We start from the raw sequence: 23,895 nt of genomic DNA on the forward strand, positions 1-23,895 counted from the left end.
TAAAGATATGAACAGCTGGAACCTGTCAGAGAGCAAGCAAGCAAATGTTATCATCGAATGTTTTCTTGTCTCCATCTTCTGGAAGCAGAGGAACATTCAGTGCCCACTGTCAGGGTGGCGGCTGGAAGGAGAAGAGATTAAAACACACCATGATATACTTTATACTAATTCTTAGGAAAAAAGGAGCAGATTCTCTGAACAAATCCAAAGCAATTTTATGAGCGAAACCTACTAGAAGTTACTTTTGTTGTTCAAGGTATAAGTTACAAAACTCGCTGAGTTTGAATGTGATCGAACATAGGTCCCAAGTTCATGTTTTATAACTTGATTTTTAACAGATAGACCAATCTGGTTTTATACAGTTGTTAATTACAAGTTCTGTACGCTAAACACATTTCACATGAATAACATAAGAATCAAACCAAAACATAGAATATTTAAGGCTTGGCTGTGCTCATGGAATTCATTGCTTATATTCATCTTGGATCTCAAATTCTCAGGCCTACTTGGAAGTTCACGGGACTACTTTGAATAGCCCAAACACTGCAGAGAAAAATGAAAAAGGCAATATAATATTCTGATATTACTTCTAGCTATCACCTCAGCCAGGTTTTAAGACAACTCATATTGAAAACAAGTATTATTCTGAAAAAAAGGATTTAAGTATCAGCTAAAGAGGTTTCTAATTCATTCTTACTGGAGACTGATCAAGATATATTGCACTAGCATTAGTGGAAGACTTACGACAGATAAAAAATTTTGGCTCTCCTCTCACTTCACTGTAACAACAGGTGGGAAATTGTTTTAATTAGACTTTGATTTCTACCTCTTGGATTACTTCCCAACTCCATTTTGCCTAAGTTAGAAAGTAATCCTTTACATTTGCTTCTGATGGGTTGCATTAACGTATCTGAAGTCAACAATAACATAAGGCAAGCAGAATATAGTCAGAATACCACTTACCTTTTCAAAAATCACTTAGCCATTTTGAATTATTTCCAAAGCCTTTTACTCAGAAGAACTGTTTTAAAAATTCATTTCCCTGACAGGACAAACATTAGCTACCCATAATAGTGATGAATATGATATAGCAATACATACAAAACGTGACTGACAAGGAATATAACATCTTCTTTGCAGTCCTCATCTGCACTACCACAGCACTTCAGACCACACCACCTGCTGTCCCTTGTAGCTACCAGAACGCTGCTGAACAACAGATTTTTCAAGAATAGTTGTAAAAGAAAAGCCTGATGTATACCTGGAATACATCAGCCAGCAATCTGTTCCAACCATAATGGATATTTATTAACTTTACATGCCTACTAAAACACCTTGCTTTCATTTATGGCACATTGCTACATGAATAATTCTTGCTCATTTAAAGATAATCTTTCCTCCTTAGAGAAACAGTAGTTCCCAAAGTGCTCCACCTGCACGAGACAAGTCATCTGCCTATTATGCTGCACACTAAAGCAGATAAGGGACTGCACACTTGACACTTAAGAATGAACATGCAAAACAGTGGACTTGATATGCCCTGGACTGCCTTGCCTTCCACCTTTCAGAAGACACAGCGTGCTGCATGCTTTCATCTCACATACACATGCTCACACATGCATTTATTATTTATAGGCAGAATGAAAGAACTAGAGATAGACAGATGGCACCTCAAATCTCACTGGCATTTTACTCTGGTGACCTACCAGTATCTTTTCTTCTAAGGCAGCTCTTTCCTCCACTTACCCAGGTCCTTTCAGCACAGGTTTTACTTGCACAAATTTTGAAATGGGACAAATTAAAAGACAGAAAAGTACAAATTTCCCAATACTGGACAAGCTAATGTATGGTTTGCCTTATTACTAGAAATCTGTAATAATGCTGAATTGCTGAAACTGAAGAACTTTAGACACTTCATGGCTGGAAAAGAGGGTATTTTGGCCCCAACGCACCACTGCTCCTAGAGATGGGGCACTATGGCATTCACAACCTTATGATGCTACAAAAGACCAACAACTTTAGTCCTAAAAGGACGAATCTGCTCTGGAAGAGGCACGAAGTCCACCGCTAAAAGAAGATATGGAAAACACACTGGTGTGGCACAAAGCACACCTTACAAGAACCCTAACTCAGCCAGAGAAACAGTTACAAGTAATCCCACGCAGGATGACAAGTACTAAAGTGCAGCCTTCCCAGATTTCTATAGCAGACTGGAAATGCCACAGCAGCTTCAGATGATTGATTACATGGATTTGCTCTGATATGCCAGCCAGACACCAGCTATTACACAAATGCAGTCTTATTTAGCACTGTCTCATTTTTTTTAAATTTCGGCAATTATTCATCTTATGATCAAGTAACTATCTCGATATAAGGAAACAAGGAAGGCTGGGGAATATTAACTTTAATCACTCAAAGACAAGGCTTCTAGCGTTCCTTTCTGGCTGCATTAATTTTCCACAATCTTAAACCCAATCATGCCATTATGCAATGAGAGATGCTAGAGATAGCACAAGAGAGGCAGCGGGGTCACGCAGACGGGAAAGGAGGAACAAACAGGAAGAGGCGGCTTGCTGTTAGATCCGCTCAGCCCATCTTGTTTAATCACTCCTTACGAAGCCTCATCAGCAGCTCAGAACTGGAAGACAGGTGCGTTAATGAACTACTCCGGCTAAACTGAACATCCAGGAAGCAGCTTAAATAAATGACTTAGGTTTCAAAATTGATGCCATGCAGAGCGTAACTCTGCAAAAATTTGTCACTTCAAAGGCAGAGGGAATGCAGTACCAAGCCACCACAGTTGTCTGTTTCTCTTGTTCCTATGAGAACACTTTTCATCATTACATAGTGCTATCTCCAGAAGCTAAACCTTCTGGATCGGAAGCATTTTTGGGTGGACTTACCGCAGGTAAGGTGCATGGGAAGTGTTGTTGCCATCCAATTCGTACAGTGAATCTGCCCGCAGACCGTCGGCAACAAAGAGCACGAGACGTTTCGCTGGAGGTGGCAACGGAGTCTGCTGAGGGGTCATACCGTGAACCAGGGGAGAGCTGAAGTAGATGTCAAAAATGGAGACCAAGAACACAAAGTGGACAAGGAGACCAGCAAGGATGAAGACTGGTATACCCATGGTAACGGGGGGCTGGCAAGGCAAAGTCCAACACTGAGAGGGAATAAGAAAAATATTGTTAGTCACATGAGACTTAGTAGGATCAGTATTTATTTCATTTGATACAGAATGGGAGTACTGTAAATAGAGTTGTTACCCAGATCCAAAATCAAACTTCATTTACAAGCAGCTTTTTCCCAGATATGCTGGTTTCGGTCAGAAGCCATCGCACTGCTGATTCAGCCTGTCAGATAGCTGTGTCACACCAACTCCACCTCGGCGTTTTCTGGCATACCGGCTGGCTTCAGAAGACCATTAAATCAAGCCAGCATCTCCGACATCCAGCAGCTTTCTGTTACCTACAGCAATGACAGGACAACACGACGTCTCTCTCCATGGGCATACTACCCTCTGCTGGCCGACTGCACGACAGCTTTGGGGTCTGTTCTGGCAGATAAGAGACCGAAGTCAGCCAGGGAAAGCCATCCTACAGCAAGCATCCATCCAAAGGTGCTTTCTGTGAATTTACCATCAATTCCGGGCTCGTTATACTCCATTTAGAAACTTACTTTAAACGAACAAAGCCGCTCTGTGTGAGTGCAGAACGCTATCACTCCTCTAAGAAAGGCGACAAAAACGCAACAGGTGAAGAATTACGGTTCAGCAGGATAATAATCTCTCCTTTCAGGACGCTTTTTCTGCCTTCAGTCTTTGAAGTCAGGTTCAGGATACAAAGATGCTTAAAAATAGATACACTGGAAATGCATGCATCCACCACATGCACTGAGGGTGTCGCATGATGCCTACCGAAAGCAACGCCAACACGTACAGAGTTAGGTAAAATAGGAAACAGCCTGAACGAGGCTATTAGCTCTGTGCAAACTGCTAACTTCATTATTTAAATAAGCTAATTATCAGCCTTACCCAAACAGCACCTCCACACCTCCATTCACTGATTTAGAGACAGATCTTCTGAACAGCCCAGAAGGTGCCGACATTCAGTTGTCTGTATCAGTACGTGCCTCCCTCCAAAAGAAGCTCTTCATTCAGGATCTAGTCAGTGCTCCTGAATGAGAACGCCTACATTTCTTATCTTGCTACTTACAGAACTCCAGTAGTTAGAAACACGAACGTGGACAGGCACAGACAGCCACCACATGGTAAGACGATTAGTTTTATCGAGGAAGGAAAGAAAGGCTTCATTACAACATAATTAACCCTGATAAAAACCCTGAAAGATTTTCTTAAAATACAAATTTTAAAGGGCCAGGAAAACCACAGGAAAAGAAAAATGAAAAAGATTTGAAAGTTTGTTTTATATCTAAATCACACTACTTGTCAAAGTAAAATGCAGGCCTATACGCAGCTTAACTGTAAGCTACATTTCCACTCATTTTCCCTACTGAAATACAGCTGCACCAGCCTTCATCCTAATCAAAGTAATTTATACAGTAATAACTTCCAACTTCAGAGACTGAGAGAAAAAAGTATCATGATTGAGATAAATATGGCATTTCAAAGAGACATGCAGTAGCCCTACTCAATGCAGTGAGGTTTCATCTCTCAAGCAGGAGCTTGTAGGCACAGAACTGTGCAAGTGAGATTCCAGCAGAGACCTGGGACATCTGTAAGCATCAGCTTATTACTTAGTGTCTCCATTCTTAAGTACTTTAAGTTCCTGCATGCGTTGAACATTAACGTTGTTCATTAAGTTGAACACAGGACCTCATTTTACTGTCTTATTTTCCACCGGGCTTCCTCTTCTGATGTAGCTGTGCTGTTTGATATGAGAACCTGAACTATTCATGCCTAGGAGCCGATGCAACTAGATACCCCCTTAACGAGAGCACATTACTTCAATCAGATACTTGCTGCTGGCGGCTCCCAATACTACAAATCTATAGCTGAACACTTTCTGAGTTCTTCCAATTACAGTATTAGACATCTAAACTGTTTACAGCACAGAGTATTTCCCTTTGCTTTAAATCTCCCCAGGCCTGAGGCGTAGCTTGCAGCAAAAGGAGTGTAATCAACACAATTCAAGTTTAATGCCATGTCATCAGAGTACAGTGATCTACAAAATTAAGTCCAAAAGAAGACTTCATTTGCAACCATGGTTCAATTACGCTATAGTAGGCCACTCTTCCAGCCACAAGATACCCAATTGCTCATCACCACTAGATGATTTCACTGCAGGCAGCTCCCAACCCACCTGCTTTTCGAACCACTAAGCCCTTGTGAGGTCTTGCAAACGAGCACATCTGTGGCTAGAGAAGGATCAAACAGCATTGATAAGAGTCAGCAAAAAGCAATGTAGACAAGCAACAATGACCTTCTGCACCTCTTCGTGCTGATCAAGTTACAGCTGAACTTGGTCATTGCTACTCTGAAGCGTCTAAAGTTGTTTAGACTGTTTATGAAATATGTTCTCTTCAAACACAATCAGGGAACAACATGAATTAGGATTTCCAGTAAGCGATTTTCAACTCAGGTTTCCTTGAGACTTCCCAACAATCAACGTACCCTTTCTATCCCACAGGACAAACAAACACCCAAGATCGGGTGTTTTTTGGGAGCCAGCTTTCCACAGGTCCATTCCCATCTCATTCTTGGAGCACATCCCCATTTCTTCTCAACCCTCAATATACAACATCTTTGACTACAAAGTGAGGAGAAGGAAAAACAAGCAGGCACAAAGATAACCTCTTCTATAGAGCTTTGGTTACTGGCGGTTGAATGCTTCTGCTTTTCTTATCTTCAAGCGTTTCTCTACATGTCTGCTCCACTCCTGTGTATCTTTCTGGTTAAAATCACGTAATTACAGCTTCAGAGCTCTTCAAGCAAATGAGGCATCTCCGCAGCTCTCCCTTCAGCAGCACACCAGCTCTTGCAAGAATTCATCAAAAAGCACAGTTCCAGGTACCCACTTAAACATGACAGATACTTTTAAGCATGGTCATGGTTGCAGAACTACTCTGACCCAACCTCTTCTCTACCACCTAACCCAGGCAGGATCTGAAAAAGCAGAGCAATGAGACTACCTGAAGAGAAGGGCTGTGCACATTGGTCCCCTCAGCGACGATGCTTGGGGTAAACTTTGGTTCCTGACTGAAAAGAGAGGTAAATACTCCTTTTCATCCCATGATGCTGAAACATCAGTTTGCCTAGAAGGTACAGCAGCATCAATTAAAATGGGCAAGTTGATTTCCAGAAGGGGCAAATTAATTTCCAGAGTGCTTTTCCCAGTCCCCTTCCTGAAGGCTGTCAGAGGAGTCCCATAGGCACACTGCCTATAAAAGAAACTGCAACCATCAAATACAAGGATCAGGACCTGAACCAGCCTACGTGCAGAGGAAACAGCAACCGAGGTAAAATATAACATTCAGGGTTACGTTGACTCGTGAAATAACCTATCAGAGGCTTAAATATGCATGGAATTAAGCATTTACAGATTAATGAAGTGAAGTATACCCTGACAAAGAAGTGACTTTGCTAGAGCCCTCTATACTTACGTACCACAGTCTAAGACAGACATGGGTGGAAGATTGTTGAATGATGGACTGAAATGGCCACTTCTCACATAAAAACCAGTTTCCATTTTGAGTAGGATCTTGTCTGTCTACACAATCCACAGCTGTGCGGAAACAGGTCTTGGCTGACACTAATTTGTTTCTTGGCTTAATCACTACCAGCTGGGACTTACTATTAAAGGTTGATTTACCACAGATCACTGAATCTGAAAGGCAGACCATCAGGGAAGAAAGCAAAGGTTCAAAGACAAGGGGACTTCCAGAATTTGTAAGCCACCTCCATGGCACAAGAAGGCCTAATGCTAAGCAGTGTAATTACAAATATAAGCATTTGTAGCACAAAGAGGAAAACAGATGAATGCGTCTCACTTCAGATATAAATGGGTTCCCTGGGGTGATCTCCTCCACTGCACTCTTGTGCAGGGACCATCGGTGTGGAAAAGTAAAGCTACAAATATATTGTGAAAATGTTTTCTCTTGCAAGATCTGGACGTGACCTTCAGTAATCAGAACAAGCCTCAGTGTCGGTCTCCTGGGACATCTATTTGTGTGGTGTTTTTTTTTTTCCTTCCTATAATGGGCTCTAGTATTATACTTCTCTCTCCTCAAAACTTGACCTCGTTCTCAAAGACACGATGGAAAGTCTTGGACTGCAAGTCCACCGCCTCCACGCAACCAGTGCAGTAACAACTGGGATGGGGTGACAGCACCAGGAAATGTGAAAACGCAGAGGTCTTTGGAGCACTGAGCTGAGTCATCTGCAACGCAGAGATCTCTTCCACGCCCCTTTTCTTCTCCCTCTGTGCTTCTGCATCACAGGGCTGTTCAAAAGCCAGTCTCAACCTGCAGGTTCAATGTGGGAACCAGAGGTGGAACAGGATCTCAGAGGTGCCCTGACACACCTGTCAGCGTAAAGAAGAGCTGGAAATGAAAGCCTTGGTGCCCAGCAGCTCTTTAGCATGCTTGTCTGGCCGGGAAGAGCAGAGAGCAGCTATCCCAGTACAATCCAGGCACTCAAACATCCCTCAAGCCAGTGATGTCTGCCCTCAGGCCCTCCAGGCACAGAGGGGCACAGGTAATGCTTCTCAGGAGCAGGTGTCTGCTCTAGCAGGAGACATGCATATTTATCTACGTACTGTTCGTCTGCATCCTCAGAAACGCAGAAGTGGAATCCAATTTTTATGGGGCACCACACAAAAGAGAGACAGACCCTTCCTCTTCTCCCTCCTCCTGTTGTAGAAGGCATCACAAGCAAGTTTCTCTGCAGAGCCTCGTGCTTGGTGGTTCAAGGCAACCCCACAAGACATGAAAAGGACAAAAAAAAACTCAGAGAAAAGAAAAGTAGATTTACTATTAACTTATACAAAAAAGCAAAAGCCAAAGCCTGTCAAGAGAAGCAAAGGAGCAATGTATTAGACATGCAGCCCTTTTCACTTTGGAGGACAAGGAACTGAATCTAAGTTTATTCCTAGTGCAAAAAGCTCTGCTCTCGTGTGCTTGGCCACCCAAAAAGTGGATAAACAAACTCTCCCTTGAAGATGTATCTTACATCTTGCTGTCAATGAAACTTAAGGATGTGTCAGCATTTTTGCGTCCTCTGATATCTTCCCAGGCAACCCCCTAGCAAGTGACTCAGTGCACTACAATCCAAAGATTTAAGCTTTGCCCAAATCCTGATTGCATTACTCTGTTTAATTCCATTTAGCTACTGCCTATCACGTACTAAGAGAAAAGATCACAGTTTCTAGCCTTACAGACAAAATAGAGGGAGAGATCACTTGCTGTTTCTTACTGTCCATCCAAAGACGCTACTTACAATAATACAGCTCAGGCAGCCAATTCATCTCCTCTACAGCCTCAGCCCAAGTAGTGCACAGTGCATCAGGCTGTGATTTATCCTTTTTCTGTATTTTCCCTCCTTCTATCACTACCTCCTAAAACTAAATATGGAGCCAATCCATTGTGAAGGCAAGAAGCAGGCAGCCTGTTTCACATTAGCTCATCCCTCCTCTCCAGCTGATCCATACCCTGCTAACAGGACTTTTTTTTTTGACTTGCACCCCAGCCTAGCACTACCCCTGCAGCCAGGTCTGGCCGCTGCACAACCCACGTCCACAGCCCCCAGGAAAGGATCAGCTCCCTTAAAGCCGAGCAGGAAAGCTGATGTAATTAGGGAAATGCTCGTTTCCCCGAAGCAATCCACATCCGAGTTGTTTTTCCCTGAAGTTATAATCTCTCAGCATTACAGATAAGGCAAAGAAAACCATACTTGCGCTGCAATATAACATAGTCCTTTCTGAGAAATGTAACTTTTCCCTTCCCTTCTTTTTTTTTTTTTTTCCCTAAATATGCAATAAAACAAGCACAAAACACTACATGGAGTATGCCTCCCTGGCAGGAATATTTTTTAAGGATAATAAAGTGTCAGGAGAGGGAGCTGAAGTCACATTAATCAATTCCGGTAGAGGGACCATGCCTCACTAAATACTGCCAAGCCTGTTGGTTAAGATGAAGAAAATCCATTGGAAAGGCTTTTTCAATAAGCACCGACGGCCTTGGTAAGTATCTTCTATGGAAAGAAGAAATAGACGGGAATGTCTGCTCTGTTTCTGGCTGACGAACACATTTTTCAGCTAAACGGCGCTGTGTATTATGTAATTTAAGCTGTCAAATTGGTGACTGCACAATTTGTCCATACATAAAACATGATCCTTGCGCTTAGGGCAGGGGAGCGACATGGGAGCTCTGCTGCGTGACAGGATTTTTCGTGGTGTGGCAATTATACTCCATCCACGATAGCACCAGCAGCCCTTACCCTACTCTTTTACTAATCTGTATTTTTTTTTTTTTTTTAAAGAGTTAAACTTGTCAAATAACAAAATCAAGTGATTCCTGCTGTCAAGGCACACACCTACTGACTGCACAAATTTATACAGCAGACTTAGCAGCCAGCCTCGGAGTAAGCCTACTGGCATCTTTATGCAACACTTAAACTTTGGAAACCCAAAAACCTCATCGTGACTTCACACATACGATGAATGTAGGTGAGATAACGATCACGTCCCTCTTCCTCCTTTCCCAAACTTCATTTTCTTTCCCTACTGAGGCATAATATGCTCCGCCAGACAATGAAACTGTAACGAGAGTATTTTTACTTGCTTTTGCACTGAAGTGGCTTTCGTAATTCAAACCATCTGTTTATAATTATTTTATGCTCAACATCTTCACCGAGCATCTTATGGATTATAATAACAAACGACATCTGCTTTAAATTGTAAATGTGGTTCAGTAAAGCACATCCAAACCTGAGGCAGGGAGCCCAAGGAATACTGAATTTTCTTTTTAACATCTCTTGATAATCAAGATCGCTTTGCCCGCCTAGAAAAGTCTCTTTTGCGAAACCACTCCAAGGAGAAACCTGACTGTGGCCTACGAGGCAGAATGACTTGAACTTCCCTGCAACGCCGTCACTCCAGTGCCAGCCTAACAAATTCAATCTGAATTACCCTGTGAGCACGGGAACAGCATCCACAAGTCTCCCAGGTACAAAGACATACCCAGGAACAGCACCGACAAGACGACAGCATGGAGAAGGAACAAGGGTGGTTTCTTCATGCTTTGAGGCGTGAAAGAGAACAAGAGCATCGTCCTCTGCCAACGCCAGTCAGCCAGGTACAGAGAAAGGGAGGGGGAGAAATGCAGCGGTACTTTTGCTCGCCATACAGGATGTTATAAAAGTCCTCAGAAAAAGCAAAACTCAAACCCAACTGCTGTGTCTTTTCTTTGCTGTGAATCAGCCATTTCATCAGCAACAGCACTTTGGGAGCCTGTCTGTTTTCAGGCAGTATTCATGATTCCTTTCGGGTATTTCTTGATTTATTATTTATGTATTTCTTCATACCGCCATACTCTATAAGCAAGATTTCTTCGAGCACCCCTGGTCTACAGCTTAACATCATATTTCATGGACACGCCATTCATATACTCATCATTTCATAAACATAGACTATTTAGTTGTTTATCCTGCCAAAAGTGCCTTGCATTACACTGTGTAACCTCTGTTTTTTTTTAAACATTTAGACAAAGAAAACAGTGCTTAAAGTATGCTCTACAGAAGCGACTACAAGATTGAAAAGAGCTGAAACAGAAGAGTTTGGTCTGAAGTCACATTTTCTCATCAGTATCAACCGCTACCAAAACCCAACAAACATGGTAAGAAGCCATTTGTCAGCTACTTCCTGCACACAGGCTGTCCAATGTCAATTTTTCCTTCAGGCTGAAGGGAAAAAGGACTGCAAGACAACCTTCTGAGCACAGAGTAACACTTTCCATAATAAAGGAACACGTAAGTCAAATAATCGTTTCACAGGTTCCCACTCTTTCAAAAAAAAGTGTTTTAGAAAGGACTCACGAGCTTGTGAGATAAAAGTACTACTTCAACCAAGTCTGCTAGCCAGTAGAATGCATTTGATCGTAAGGTATAATTAATGGGCTAGCATAATTGCTATTGTACAACTCTTAACCTACAGAACCTGCACCCACAGCACGCCCCATAGAGCGATCCCTGCCTACCACCCCGCTCCCTCACACCAAACTTGCCTGTTTGGCAGCTCCCGAAGGGAATTTACCTTCCTGTTGCCTTTCTGTTGTCTTTCCCAGGGCTATGCAAGAATTAAGAAGGATCTTGGCTCTGCTCCAACCATACATGGGCACCGCTGCGGACCAAGACCCTAGCAGGATCCATCGTAGAAGCAGGCTTTCAGTATGTACAGGTTCATCATAAAGAAACTAGCACAAGGGGGGCAAATGTGCCCCAACTTCTTCAATCACCGAATGAAATGATTCAAGAAGCTGAAATAACTAGTTGCAAGGCCCAGAAAAACAAGAGCAGACACTTACTGTTATTGCAGACATCAAATATAGTCTCATGTTAGAAAGACACAGACGAGTTCTACCTACATTAGGTGCCTGTTCTCAGGGAAGAAAAAACCAGCTAGTTTTAAGGTGACAGAAAAGGTCTATTATTCACATCTGTGTAGCACTTACTTACCTGTACCCAACCATCTGTAGGAACTGTCTTGTAATTAAAAACATCTGTTTCCCAAAATAATTAAAACCAACAAGGGAAATATTTCATCGGGTGTTGCTACACGAATACCTAACTGCTACTGCCATGTCAGAAGAACAAGAGGTCCTCACAGCCACAAATACCACAAGAAAAACCAAGCTAGGACAGCTGCAGAGAGTTGTCCTGTCCTCTGCTCCCATCCACGTATTCCCTTGGACTGGCACAGCTGCCTGGAAAACTGCATAGAGAGACAGACTGAAAATAACCTATAGAAAAAAAAAAGGAAGGAAACTGAAACAACTTTGCTCCAGTGCAGTTCCCCATTCTAATTCATAAAATAGACCTCCATTGGTGCCAGATGGACAGGCCTGCATCACCTCCCAGCTGTGCTAACCGAGCACATTCGAAGCACATCCTCAGATTCTTACTTTGTTTTCCAACTTATATTAAATTTGTTAACACCACCATTGCCTTCATTGCATGACCTTCTCCACAAGCCAGCTTAAATATCTTCAATCACATTTTCCTCCAATTCTCGACTGAACAACAGCAGGCAGAATAAGGAAAACAGAGTTAAGTGTAGAAACCATTTTGCAAGTTGGTGGAGCGTGCTTCTGCAGTGACAGGAATAAATAAGACCTTCTCAATTTCAAGCCTTGTTTTCACCTCCAGAAAGCTTCAATAACAGAAATGTTAATAAATTCAGGCAGCATAGCCTCTCACGTGAGTTTAGTTCTTTAAAACCTCTGAATGACTTTACAAAGGCCATTTTCATACTTGATTTCTACTGCTTCCTTTCCCACCTAGACTGTCCTTCAATATGGTACAGAATGCCATCTTTAACAGCCATCTGTAACCTCCACAACTTTCTTTCTGTACAGCCTACATTGGCAGACAACATACCCATCTTCCACAGCTTTCCAAACTTGAGTGCCTGAAGACCAACAACTCAATTCTCCAGTTTGTGGATGTATAAAAGGTAGTATCTCTTATCCCCAAGTTGTGACTTCATTCAGTGGCATTTCTCTCTATTCGTTCTCATAAAAACATGAAATACGTCATGAAATTTGAACTTGGTTTCCCAAATTTCTAAAATTCTTCGTGGGCTGTAAATGCTTTATTCACCATGCTTCAGACAGCAGGCTCCCAAGCATCCATTGTTCACAGAAATGCTTCAAAACAACAAATATAGAGAAAAGAAAAAGTGATTGAACTTTTCTCCTCCCAAATGAAGAAATTATTTCTAACCTCATAGAATCATAAAGGTTGAAAAAGACCTCCAAGATCATCTGGTGCAACCATCACCCTACTACCAATGTCACCCACTACACCATGTCCCTAAGCACCACGTCCAACCTTTCCTTGAACACCCCCAGGGATGGTGACCCCACCACCCCCTGGGCAACCCATCCCAGTGCCTGACTGCTCTTTCTGAGAAGAAATGTCTACTAATTTATAACCTAAACCTCCCCTGGCGCAACTTGAGGCCATTCCTGCTAGTCCTCTCACTAGTTATCTGCAAGAAGAGGCTGACCCGCAGCTCTCCACACCTCCTTTCAGGTATCTGTAGAGAGCAATGAGGTCTCCCCTGAGCCTCCTCTTCTTCAGACTGAACACCCCCAGTTCCCTCAGCCGCTCCTCACAGGACTTGTGCTCCAGGCCCTGCACCAGCTTCGTAGCCCTTCTCTGGGCATGCTCCAGGGCCTCAGTGTCTTTCTTGTAGTGAGGGGCCCAAAACTGAACACGGCACTTGATGTGCAGCCTCACCAGAGCTGAGTACAGGGGGATGATCACCTCCCTGGTCCTGGTGGCTATACTATTCCTGATATAAGCCATGATGCCATTGGCCTTCCTGGCCACACTGCTGGCTCATGTTCAGGTGAGCATCAACCAGCACCCCCAGATCCTTTTCCTCTGCACAGCTTTCCAGCCACTCTGCCCCAAGACTGCAGTGTTTCACGGGGTTGTTGTGATCAAAGTACAGGACCCAGCACTTAATCATGTTGAACCTCATCCCACTGGCCTCTACCCATTGACCCAGCTTGTCCAGGTCCCTCTGCAGGGCCTTCCTACCCTCCAGCAGATCGACACTTTCCCACAACTTTGTGTCATCTGCAAACTTACATGTTCTCCTCCTACTTTGTGGGACATTATCACATTTTTGTTAAAGCTGAAAATATTTCAAGAGTCCCTTCTCACTTTTGTCCTATTTTTACTTCAGATACATTATAAAGTCGGTTTCTATGGGTAAAGCTATACCTATATTTAACATACAAAAAAATATATATTTATAAAATAGCCTATATTAGATCAGTATTCAACAACCCTACGAAAATCAACACAAGAAGAGCAAAGATTGATGTGCTTCTACTCATTTTCTGCCTCAAAAAGTGCACATTTTAAAGTTCATGGAAAAAATATGCATACATTGAAAAACTGGGTTTTGTTTCATACAAAACCAAGTAATAATGATAATAATATTTTGGATACCCAGCTTGACAGACCTATATTTGGAAACCTCATCTTCTGAGACATGTTAAGGTAAGCTATTCTTCAGACAAACAACTTGCACTCTTTAAAGACAGAATAAAATTTTAATTCCAGTAAGAAACAAAGCACACCTTTTGGAGGCAGAAAAATAAATGAATTTGTACATGTCTCCATCAAGCAAATCTATTTAATGCCTTCTTTCCAGAGCTTCAGCATCTTTTTCTGCCTCACACATCCTCCATGGTGGTGAATGTTTATTGTGAGGCTTTCTTCTCAAGTCCCTTAAATTAGACTCTTAGAATACCTATTCATATACCGCAATAAACTATTTTTAAGCATATTGTTATTGCACAAGGCAGTTTAAACACATTTTCTTCCGCTCTGGAATATGTACTTCAGCTGTGTTAACCTTATCCTAGGTGCCAGTACATTCTTTTGGAGCAACTGAAGGACATCAGTGTAAACATTGCAATTAGTTTCATAAGCCCAAACGAACCTCTTAGGAAGTACTGAAACAGAGAAATATTTTTGCATTATTTTAGGGGAGAAGAGAAAAATTTAGTCCTTGTTGTAAAACTACACAGAAGCCAGCAGCAACGCGTACCTTAAAAGCAAGGGAGACTTGTTTAAACCATCTTTAAACTTCGAATCACTTGTAAACATCACAGATCACCACTAGAGGCTGCTACAGGACATCAGTAAGGGAAAAAAAAAGAGAAAAAAGACCACAAGCAGATGAACTTTTAGTAAGTTCACACTGAGCATCCTTTAACTCTCCAGAAAGGAAAGTGACAAGATTTCCTTAACGAAATCTACCACAAAGTACCAGAGAAAACGCTTTTCTTATTTTTTTTTCTTATTTTTAGTGCATTTTAGTATATTATTTTTAGTTTATGTAGTGTATTTACGTGTATTTTGCCACTTCATTTTATGCTACAACCCATTCACACTCCCCTACTTTTTTCCTATAGACAATATGAAATCAATATATTATGGGAGAAAAAAAGTTTATTAAAGGACAGATTGATTGCATTTTAAGGAAAACGTGTGTAAACTAAATACAGGAGTACCACTCTTTTATAGCATACTAATATAACACAAATTAACCTGTTTGCAGTTACGGTACTGAGCACTGCTATATCTAGTAAGGCCCTGTAAAACAAGATTATATGTAGCCTTGATAGAGTTTCGATTAATTTGCAGGACGGTCACTTCCACACACCCAGAAACGCGTCTTTTTGCCTCCCTGAGATTTGTCCACACTTTTATTAGAGATTTCAACCCCAGCTTTGCTTCCAGCTGCCAGCATGGAGAGGAGAAGGCTCTGGGAGACTTTGCAGCAGCCCTCCAGCACCTAAGGGGTGCCCAGGAGAGCAGGGGAGGACCCCTACGATCCGTGAGGCCCCAAATTCCCCCCCATGAGCGCGCCCAGAGCCCGGCAGGACCCCCTCCCTCCCCCCCCCCCCCACCTCCCGCCCGCCCCATCTCCCCCAGCCCCGCTCCCGCCGCGCGCACTGCGCAGGCGCCAACACTCACTCGCCTCCCGCCGCGCGCCTGGCCTCGGTCCCCTTCCGCTTCCGCGGCCCCCTCAAGCCACGCCTATCTCCAGCAAAGCCACGCCCACTCCATCAAGCCACGCCCGCCCCCACCAAGCCCCGCCCCCGCCCTCCCAGGCAGCGGGGCCGGTCGCGTTGTCCGGGCGGCTCTCGCGAGAGCGGCGAGCCGGAAGAGGCCGCGGGGCGGGCTGCGGAGCGCAGTGGGCGGCGGGCGGGCGGAGGTGCGGGAGGGCCTCGCCTCGCGTCGCGCCGCAAGATGGCGGCGGGCGGCGGCAGCGGCGGCGTGAACCCCTTCCTCAGCGACTCGGAGGAGGACGAGCCCGGCGGCGGGCGGCACGGCGGCAGCAGCAGCAGCACGGAGCCGGCCGAGCCGCGGCGGGAGGAGCCGGGCAGCCCCGAGGAGCCGCCGGGCCCGCGGGCGGCGGGGGCGCCGGGCGATGGCGGCGGGGCCGGGCCTGGGGTTGGTGCCGGGGCCGGGGCCGGTTCTGGGGCCGGGGCCGGTTCCGGGCCCGGCTCGGCGGTGGAGCCGCCGCGGGTGTCGATGGACGCGATGGCGGCGCAGCTGCTGCGGGACCAGTTCCTGCTGACGGCGCTGGAGCTGCACACCGAGCTGCTGGAGAGCGGCCGCGAGCTGCCCCGCCTGCGGGATTTCTTCTCCAACCCCGGCAACTTCGAGAGGCAGAGCGGCACGCCGCCCGGCGCCTCGGGGGGGCTGCCCGGCAGCCTGCTGGGGGCGGCCGGCGGCAGGGAGCCCGGCCCCGGGCAGCTCAGTAAGTGCCGGGGGGACGGGGAGGGTGCTGAGGCTGCCCTGGGCATCGCCTGCCCTCCTGGGCACCCCCGCTCAAAGAGGAGTGAGGGTGCGGAGTGGTGAAGGGGCTGCCAGAGCCGCCACCCATTCATTTGGAGCCTCGCGGGGTGGCTGAGGTTGGAAGGGATCCCCAGGGATCAGCTGGTCCCGCAGGGTGACGCAGAGCAGGCTGCGCAGGGGCACCCAGCAGCTGTCAAAATGTGGCTGTCAGTGCAGGGCTCAGGTCTGCAGGACGGGCCTCAGTTATATGGGTGCCACCCCATCGCACACGACTAACACAGTGTTTCCAATAACCCGTGCTGCCAGGCTTTCCAGGCGCTTGTACTCTTGGGCTATCCATTTCGGGGATCCCCACTTGGTGGGGGGAAATATACTGGGCTAGCGTGCCTACTGGAAGCAGTGAGGGTGTTTCGGAAGTTGTGACATAGCTGGCCTGAAAAGCTTTTAGGTTTTAATAGTCGAGCGGGTGGTTTAGAATAGAATTACTTGTGTGATTTAGCAGTATTACTGTTGAGAACAGCAGAGGTTTAAAAGCCTGGCAGCTAATGGAAGTGGCACTGAGAGAGAGAGGAGTTGCCCTGACACCTGACTTCTGAGGTCTTAATGAGCTCCTGGACAGCATTGAAAGGAAAGGTGTTTTTTTCAAAATACTGTTGAAAGGTTTATCTATACGCGTATTCTAAGATACCTAGTGGCCTCCTGCATGTAGTTCTGTACTTTGGTTTACTTCAAAAAGTGTCCAATATTGCAAAGACATGCAGTTAGACTTAAAAATTGGAAAGAACTGGTGGTATCGAGATGGCCTGGATAACAGGAGGCATCTAGGCTGTCAGCTTTTATCGTTTTTTCAATGTATTTTAAAAACTGGATGGAATTTTTCTTTAATTCCTACCATGTTGTTTATATGCCGCTTGTCTTGCTTACAAATGCTTAGAATTTCATAACTTGGCTTTGTCCTACCGAGAGCTTCAGTGTTGTTGCTTTCATGATAAGATTGGTGAACCCTCATGCTTCAAGGCTACGGGCCAACAAAAATCTGTTTCCTTAAAAGCAGCTTTCTTGGGGTTTCCAATCAATTCATCCAATTGATTAAACATTCTCCTCTTTTTTTAACGTGTTGTTTCCAGTTGTTGATGATGTACATTCTCCAGTGGGATTAGGAGAACAGCAGCCTGTGTGACTGCTGTTACACACCCTAAAAAATGGGGAGTTCTAGAGCAATGTACATTGATGAGAGAACATCTTTCTGATCATTGTGCTGACCTGCTGAATGCATGGCAGCAGGATGACACAACTATTAAACAAGGGGGGAAGGAGGTGAGGAGAGGAGGGGGATGTATTTCTGGAGCAGTGTAACAATACTGAGGCATGGCAAAAGTAAATATGGTAAACCTTATGTTAAAGGTTACATAGAAGTGTCTTGAAATCCAGTATCTATAACAGAAGTTGTGTGCTTTTTTTGTCTCAAAAGCATTTCAAAAGGCAATTAACATTGAGTGACGTGATAGGTGTCAGATCCAGAACAATGAGAAAAATGTATTTTTGCACAGCTCAAGTAGATTTTCGAACTTTTTTTTCTCATCAGATATCTTGAGATGTGGAGGTCTAGTGCAGAGCGAGTGATTTGTGTCAGTGCTGCTCAGCCTGAGGCTGGTTAATGTTAACGAGAACTGATAAGGACTCATGCCTCTGAATTTAAGCCAATATCCAAGTGTTAAAATTGATGGCAGAAGATTGATGGGCTGAAAATTGTAAGGTCCTCGCAAGAATTCCTTTCATTTTCTTCTTCAGCAGCTGGTATTGTATTTGGCCAGATAAATAACCCACAGGTCTGATCCAGCAGTGAGTGAGTGTTTCCCTAAGCTAGCTGTGAAGCCAGAATGAGTTTGAGCATAAAACTGTAGTTTTCTTTACAGATACTATTGATGTAGAAGGTAGTGGAATTTGGTATGATTGACATCTCAAGGTCACTTGAATTTTGTGCCTCAGTGGGGGGAAAAAACAAAACAAAACACACGTGTTCAGAATGACAAAAAAGTTGTGTTGATACCTAAAATCAGAATTCTTTCTCAGCACAGGCCCTGCACCTGCTGCCCCCTGCTCCCAAGTTAGATGACTCTGGTTGTGTGGTGAGGCTTTCCCTAGGCTGGGTGGCTGTAGGAAAGGTGACTGGCGCTGAATGTGAAGCATGTCTGGAATGCTGCCTGAGGATTTCCAGGGAGCAAGGAGCAGCTTTGCACTGTATGTGCATTCATATGCAGAATGGGAGAATTTCACTGCAACTGGTCATCGTCAGGTCTTGGTGTTTCAGGCAAGCTAAAATACGAGTCCATGCTGGCATTTTTTTCCTTTTTTCTTTATGGATTTCTACAAAGAGGTTTTAGTGAAGTATCCTAGCAGCTAAAGAACTAGCATCATGTGGCCAACTAGTGACTTAGAGGCTGTTTTGTCTCTGAACCGTGCTTCAGAGAGAGTACTTGGTTACAAAGCAGTTGATAGTCAGCTGACTAGGTTCTCCTGTATTTTTGGAAGAAACACCCCTCCGTTTTGCGGCAGCAATGTGTCACAGCTGCAACCAGAGATAAAGCCATACTGTAATGAAAAACAGGGAAAGGTTTATTGTGTCTAACACTTCTGTTTGTGTAATTTAAAAAAAATAATTGACATTGTGAAGGAGTCAGCGCTGCTCCTTCAGTCACACAGCACTTCTGTACAATCATCCTTCATATCCTGCATCTCTGCTTAGATCTTCCCAAACTCCCAGGTTTGCTTCTTCCATTGGATTCAATAGCAGCAGTGACCAATCTGCTAGACCATTTTGATACCACTCTTCTAATGCTAGTCATATGAGCAGTGTAGTTTGGAAGTCCCTGCTTCACACGGTATTCCAGATCTCCTAGGAGGCTTTGGGTAGCAACCTATATTTTAAAAGTAAAATTGTGGTCCCATCACCGTTGTATCATATAAACTGAGACACTTGAAGTTTAGAACCCAGTGGTTCAAACGTCTCATCTTTGTTGCCCAGCCTCAAATGTTGTGCCAGTAAGTCCTTTAAGTTGAGAGCCATAATTCAGGCTTAAGCATAGCAGGTGAAGAAGTTTCATATGTCTTATGTGTTTGGTATGATGCTCTGTGAGTATTACGCTTGGTGAATGTTGTTTCCTGAAGGGATGCAGCTTACACTGTTAGAACTAGCTCTAGTCTCAAAATCTGCCTTTCATTTCCTTCATAAAGAAGAAATATTTTAAAAATTTGTAATGGCTTTAAAGAAAATCATAAAGGGATTAAACTTGTCTGCTGCATTTATATTTTTTAGGAGATGATTTTTTTCTGGATATTTCAAAAGTGGAATTGTTTGTAATTTGCCAGGGGGTTGGTTCCAGTTACGTTAAGTTAATCTGTGAGTACAAACATAGAGGGAGTTAATCCTGCTACTGTGCAGTAAACTGCAGGGTTTCCTTGTGGTTTGGGGTTTGCTTGTGTGTGTGTTTCAGATGTAATAAATATCTCTGCTTTCACTTATAGCCTTTGGAATTCAGCTCGGTCCTACTGGAAGAAGGACGCAGGAAAAGCACATTGATGCTATCACGAGAAAGGGGGGGCTTCATAACAGCTCTGAATCCTGAGCTACAGGCACGGTGGTGCTGTGACTCTGTACATGCCCCTGTCATGATCTGTGTTTTATCAGATTTTTGCTTTAAATGAATATATGTTAGAGAAGACTACATCAAAAGAGCTCCCACAGCTTAAATGACAATCTAAATAGGATTGGAAATTGAGAAGACGATGTGGTATCTGTTGTTCTAATGACTAGGATTCTGCCTTGTGCTGTTTTGCTTTTGTTATCAGCTTGAAACTTATACTGGTTTCTTTATGGAAGGTGATCTGAGGGCTTGTGGGTGAGACAGTGGGTTTAATACCTGCTTTAGGAAAGGCTCCTCTTGTGAAGGGAAGGATGGAAGGGTGCAGGTGAAGAGGGAGTCAAAACTCCTGTTATGGACAGGTGGGAGAAGCTGAGTGTTGTCTCCTTCAAAAGGACAGAGTATGGAGTGCTGAGGGAAAGAGGAACTGAGTTTTTGATGGCTGCAGCCAGTGAGTGGATTGTTTAATCTTTGGTTGATATCTATATTGGAGCGCTCAGGGGTATTTTGGTGGATCTGAAGATGGTTTTGTGCCCGTAATGATGCAGTGACACACAGAAATAACGCGACCAGGCAGCATGAGGTATGTACGGCAGAGATGGGCAAAGCAGGGCAGGCTCACATCCCCCGGGAGCAGGCAGGCACAGCTCAGGTTATCACTGAGTAACAAGGATTCCTATGGCACACCATGCTTTACCTTGCAGTAACTTATTTGTGTGCCCTTCGTCTCTTAGGATGCTTGCAGGTGCCCTCTGGGAAATCTTCCTGCACGAGCCCTGGCTTTCTCTTGTGTTCCTGTGCCGGAGCTGCTGCTGGTTTCCCATGCTGGGGGAAGCAGAAGTGACCCTGTGCAGATAGGCGCTGTGGCTAGTGCAGTCATGGGGGAGTTGAGCCGTGCCTTGTATGAAAGTTTGATCAAAATGAGCAGACTGGGTGCTGGAGCAGCACACGTTCCCTTTCACCAGTGCTGCTGGTGGAGAAGGTGGAGCTGGTTGTGTGGAGAGGAGGGGGAGACCAAGGAGAGAGCTTTGTGTTTAAGAGCCAGCAGTTGGCAGCTTCTCAAGCTTCCCTGTGCGTAATTTCAATGCTCTGCAAAGTGCATGGAGTTTCCTGCAGCTTTTCTTCCTCTGAGAATTGTCGGTTTTGTGACAGAAGATGCAGCCTGTTTTGCCCAGAGCACACTTGCTGGAAATTTATACAAGATTCATTGCCTGATAATAAAAGCACTGTCTTGTATTTGCAGGCAAGCCGTGATGAATTAAGTAGTGATACCAATTGTGTTGGGAGCTGACTTGTGTGCAAAGTCCATCCTGGTTAATTTAAAATTGCCAGCAACTGTATTCTATAAACCCAGAATTAATGAAAATACAGAAAAGGGAAGTTTCAGGAAGTTCTCAGACTTTCAAACCAAATTAAGATTTCTAACCAATTCTGAGTTAAATCATTTTTATATTTGGAACTGTTCAAAGCAGAGCATCAGAAGTATCTTTCCTATCAGTACGCGGAGATATATCTTAAAACCTTATTTTGTTGCGTGTTCTGCATTGCAACTATTCCCATTAAATGTATGACTTGTCATTGATTTTCTAGTATATTATAAAGATGTAGGCGTGATAAAACTGCATTTGATAACCTCTTGGGCAAAGGCTGCAAGTTGTAGTTAAGCTTGTAGGCTTTGGATTTTTAGTTACAATACAAATGACTAAGACAGGGTACAAAGTGTATGTTAAGTTTGGTGGACAAGAAGGCTTTTTTTAGAGGTGTTGTTTTTGTTGTTGGTTTTAAATGGACCAAGCTGAAAAAGCCTTTGGGAAATACCGAACTCTTCCCCTCTGTGCACCATAGGGGACGGGCAATTTACTTCCTCCCTTCCTGCAGCACAGCTCTGCATGGTGGTGACGCAACTTGGCTTCTGAATTGAAGGAAACGCTATTACATAAAAACTCACAGGAAAAAAAATCTTATTTATATAACAAGTACTTCTTCATGTTGGTTTGATGTTGGTGGGGCAGGGTAGAAATGAGCAAATACTCGTTTGACAGGCGACTTGCAAATACCTCCAAGAAGGGAGGGAGGTTCCACAACCTCGCTGGGCAACCTCTGACACTGCTCAGTAAAAAAAAAAAAAAAAAAAAGTGTTTCCTGATGTTGAGATGGCACCTCCCGTGTTCCAGTTTGTGCACTTTGCCTCTTGCCCCGTCCCCGGACACCACTCAGTGAAGTCTCTTGTCTTTGCACCCTTCTTCCAGGTGTTGGCACATGTGGATGAGATCCCACCTTAGTCTTTTCTTCTCCAGGCTGAACAGTCCCAGCTCTCTTGGCCTTCCCTCACAGGAGAAATGCTTCAGTCTCTAGTTTCTTGATTATAGTTTTTTAATTTTTTTAAATTCTCTATAGAATCAGCTTAGACACCCGTTAAAACTTAATTGGAAAATTTACTACTATCCTGAGATAAGTGTAAAAATCACGGAAGGGAGAATACACTGGAGGTGAAATAACGTGAAGATGGTGCTTGAGAATTAAGGTGGGTGTCATCTCTGCATGTTAAGTAGTTCCTCATCAAAGTCAGCCACTTAAGGACTGGATTGATGCAAGATAATTTTGGCTGGCATCAGAGAATGTAACTAAAAGCTGGGTTACTGCAGAGAAAGGAAAAATCCTTGTATTGCAAGCTGATTTGTATGCCTTGGGAAAGGCAGAGCTGCAACACAGAGCATATGGAGCTAACTTGATTGTGTTGATGCTGAAGCTGGGATCAGGGGCTGGAAGTCGTGCCCTAGCACCGTGCTTCGCCCTTAGCTCTTCTCTTCTGGGAAGCTCTGGCAGCTGGAGCTTCAATGCGTTCCCCAAGGTAAATTACCCCTGGGGTCTCCATGTTCACTGCAGCAACACTCCGTGGCTCTTAGCAGGGCCAACTGAGGTCTTTCGGGCTCAAATAATGTGGGTGCTGCCTATGTCTGCCCAGTAAGCTGCCCATTGGAGTGCTGTTTGCTGCTGGGAGGGTATCTTAACCCCAGGCAGTGGCTCGTGAGTGTGCTATCTCTGTGCTAGGCTGCGGGATCCATCTTGTGCTTGTGTGGCTTCCGCTCATGCCTTTCCATAGGAGCAAGCATTATAGCTTTCTATTTTAATGTATCTAGCAAATAATCTGTTATACAGAACTGGTGACTTATTTTTTTCTGCTGTTCATGGCCAGCAAGCATAGATTAGCTTTCTCCAAGTAGTTTTAGGGCTGTAACCCTCATATACTTCCCAGAAGTTTTCTTAGCATGAAGTAGGTAAACGTATTGATCATCTGTTTTCACACTGGTTTGGGTTTCCTGTCATGGGCTGGCATGATCTGATCATCCTGAACACCTGTTAAATTTCTAGGTGACTTGTAAGTCGATTGCTCTGGTGGCTCCAAGTTAATTTTATTCTAGGAGCTGTACTTAATTTAGTTGCCCTTTAATTTGATGGTGCTCTGAGAACTTCTTCCGAGCACGTAGCAATTTGTAAAATTCATCAAAGAAAGAACATCTGGGCGAGGGTGGAAGAGATGCTCATAGATGGGTGTGCACGATTCAGTGCCTGATGCAATAGATGGCTTAAAGGCTCTGAGTTCCCTATCAGAGTTACCATAGCAGTGTGGAGTGTGTTGATCTGCTGTACATTCACTATGAAGTTTCAAATCAATTTAAAAACTTGACCACT

General features: G+C 44.2%; 2 protein-coding genes across 9 annotated transcripts in view; one reads left to right on the plus strand and one right to left on the minus strand.

Moving 5' to 3' along the window:
* PIGN (phosphatidylinositol glycan anchor biosynthesis class N) overlaps nt 1–15,772 on the minus strand; it is a 113,329-nt gene extending 97,557 nt beyond the window's left edge. For 2 of the 4 annotated variants that reach the window (XR_014316808.1, XM_082752274.1), the window contains exons 1-3: nt 15,734–15,770; nt 3,267–3,468; nt 2,904–3,163 (exon numbers count right to left, since the gene is read on the minus strand). Coding sequence is in view for 3 of the 4 variants with exons in the window: in XM_082752274.1 (XP_082608400.1) it covers nt 2,904–3,130 (227 nt within the window). In the remaining variant the exon portion in view is untranslated. Of the gene's footprint in view, nt 1–2,903; nt 3,164–3,266; nt 3,469–15,733 lie in introns of all 4 variants that reach the window. The other 2 variants (XM_082752276.1, XM_082752275.1) reach the window with 2 other exon arrangements.
* A 212-nt stretch (nt 15,773–15,984) lies between these two features.
* The window catches only part of RELCH (RAB11 binding and LisH domain, coiled-coil and HEAT repeat containing), a 73,632-nt gene continuing 65,721 nt past the window's right edge, over nt 15,985–23,895 (plus strand). For all 5 annotated transcript variants that reach the window (XR_014316911.1, XR_014316912.1, XR_014316913.1 and 2 more), the window contains exon 1: nt 15,985–16,523. Coding sequence is in view for 2 of the 5 variants with exons in the window: in XM_082753299.1 (XP_082609425.1) it covers nt 16,010–16,523 (514 nt within the window). In the remaining 3 variants the exon portion in view is untranslated. The remainder of the gene's footprint in view (nt 16,524–23,895) is intronic.

The sequence above is a fragment of the Aythya marila genome, assembly GCF_965140915.1.
Source record: "Aythya marila genome assembly, chromosome: 2".
NCBI classification, from domain to species: domain Eukaryota; kingdom Metazoa; phylum Chordata; class Aves; order Anseriformes; family Anatidae; genus Aythya; species Aythya marila.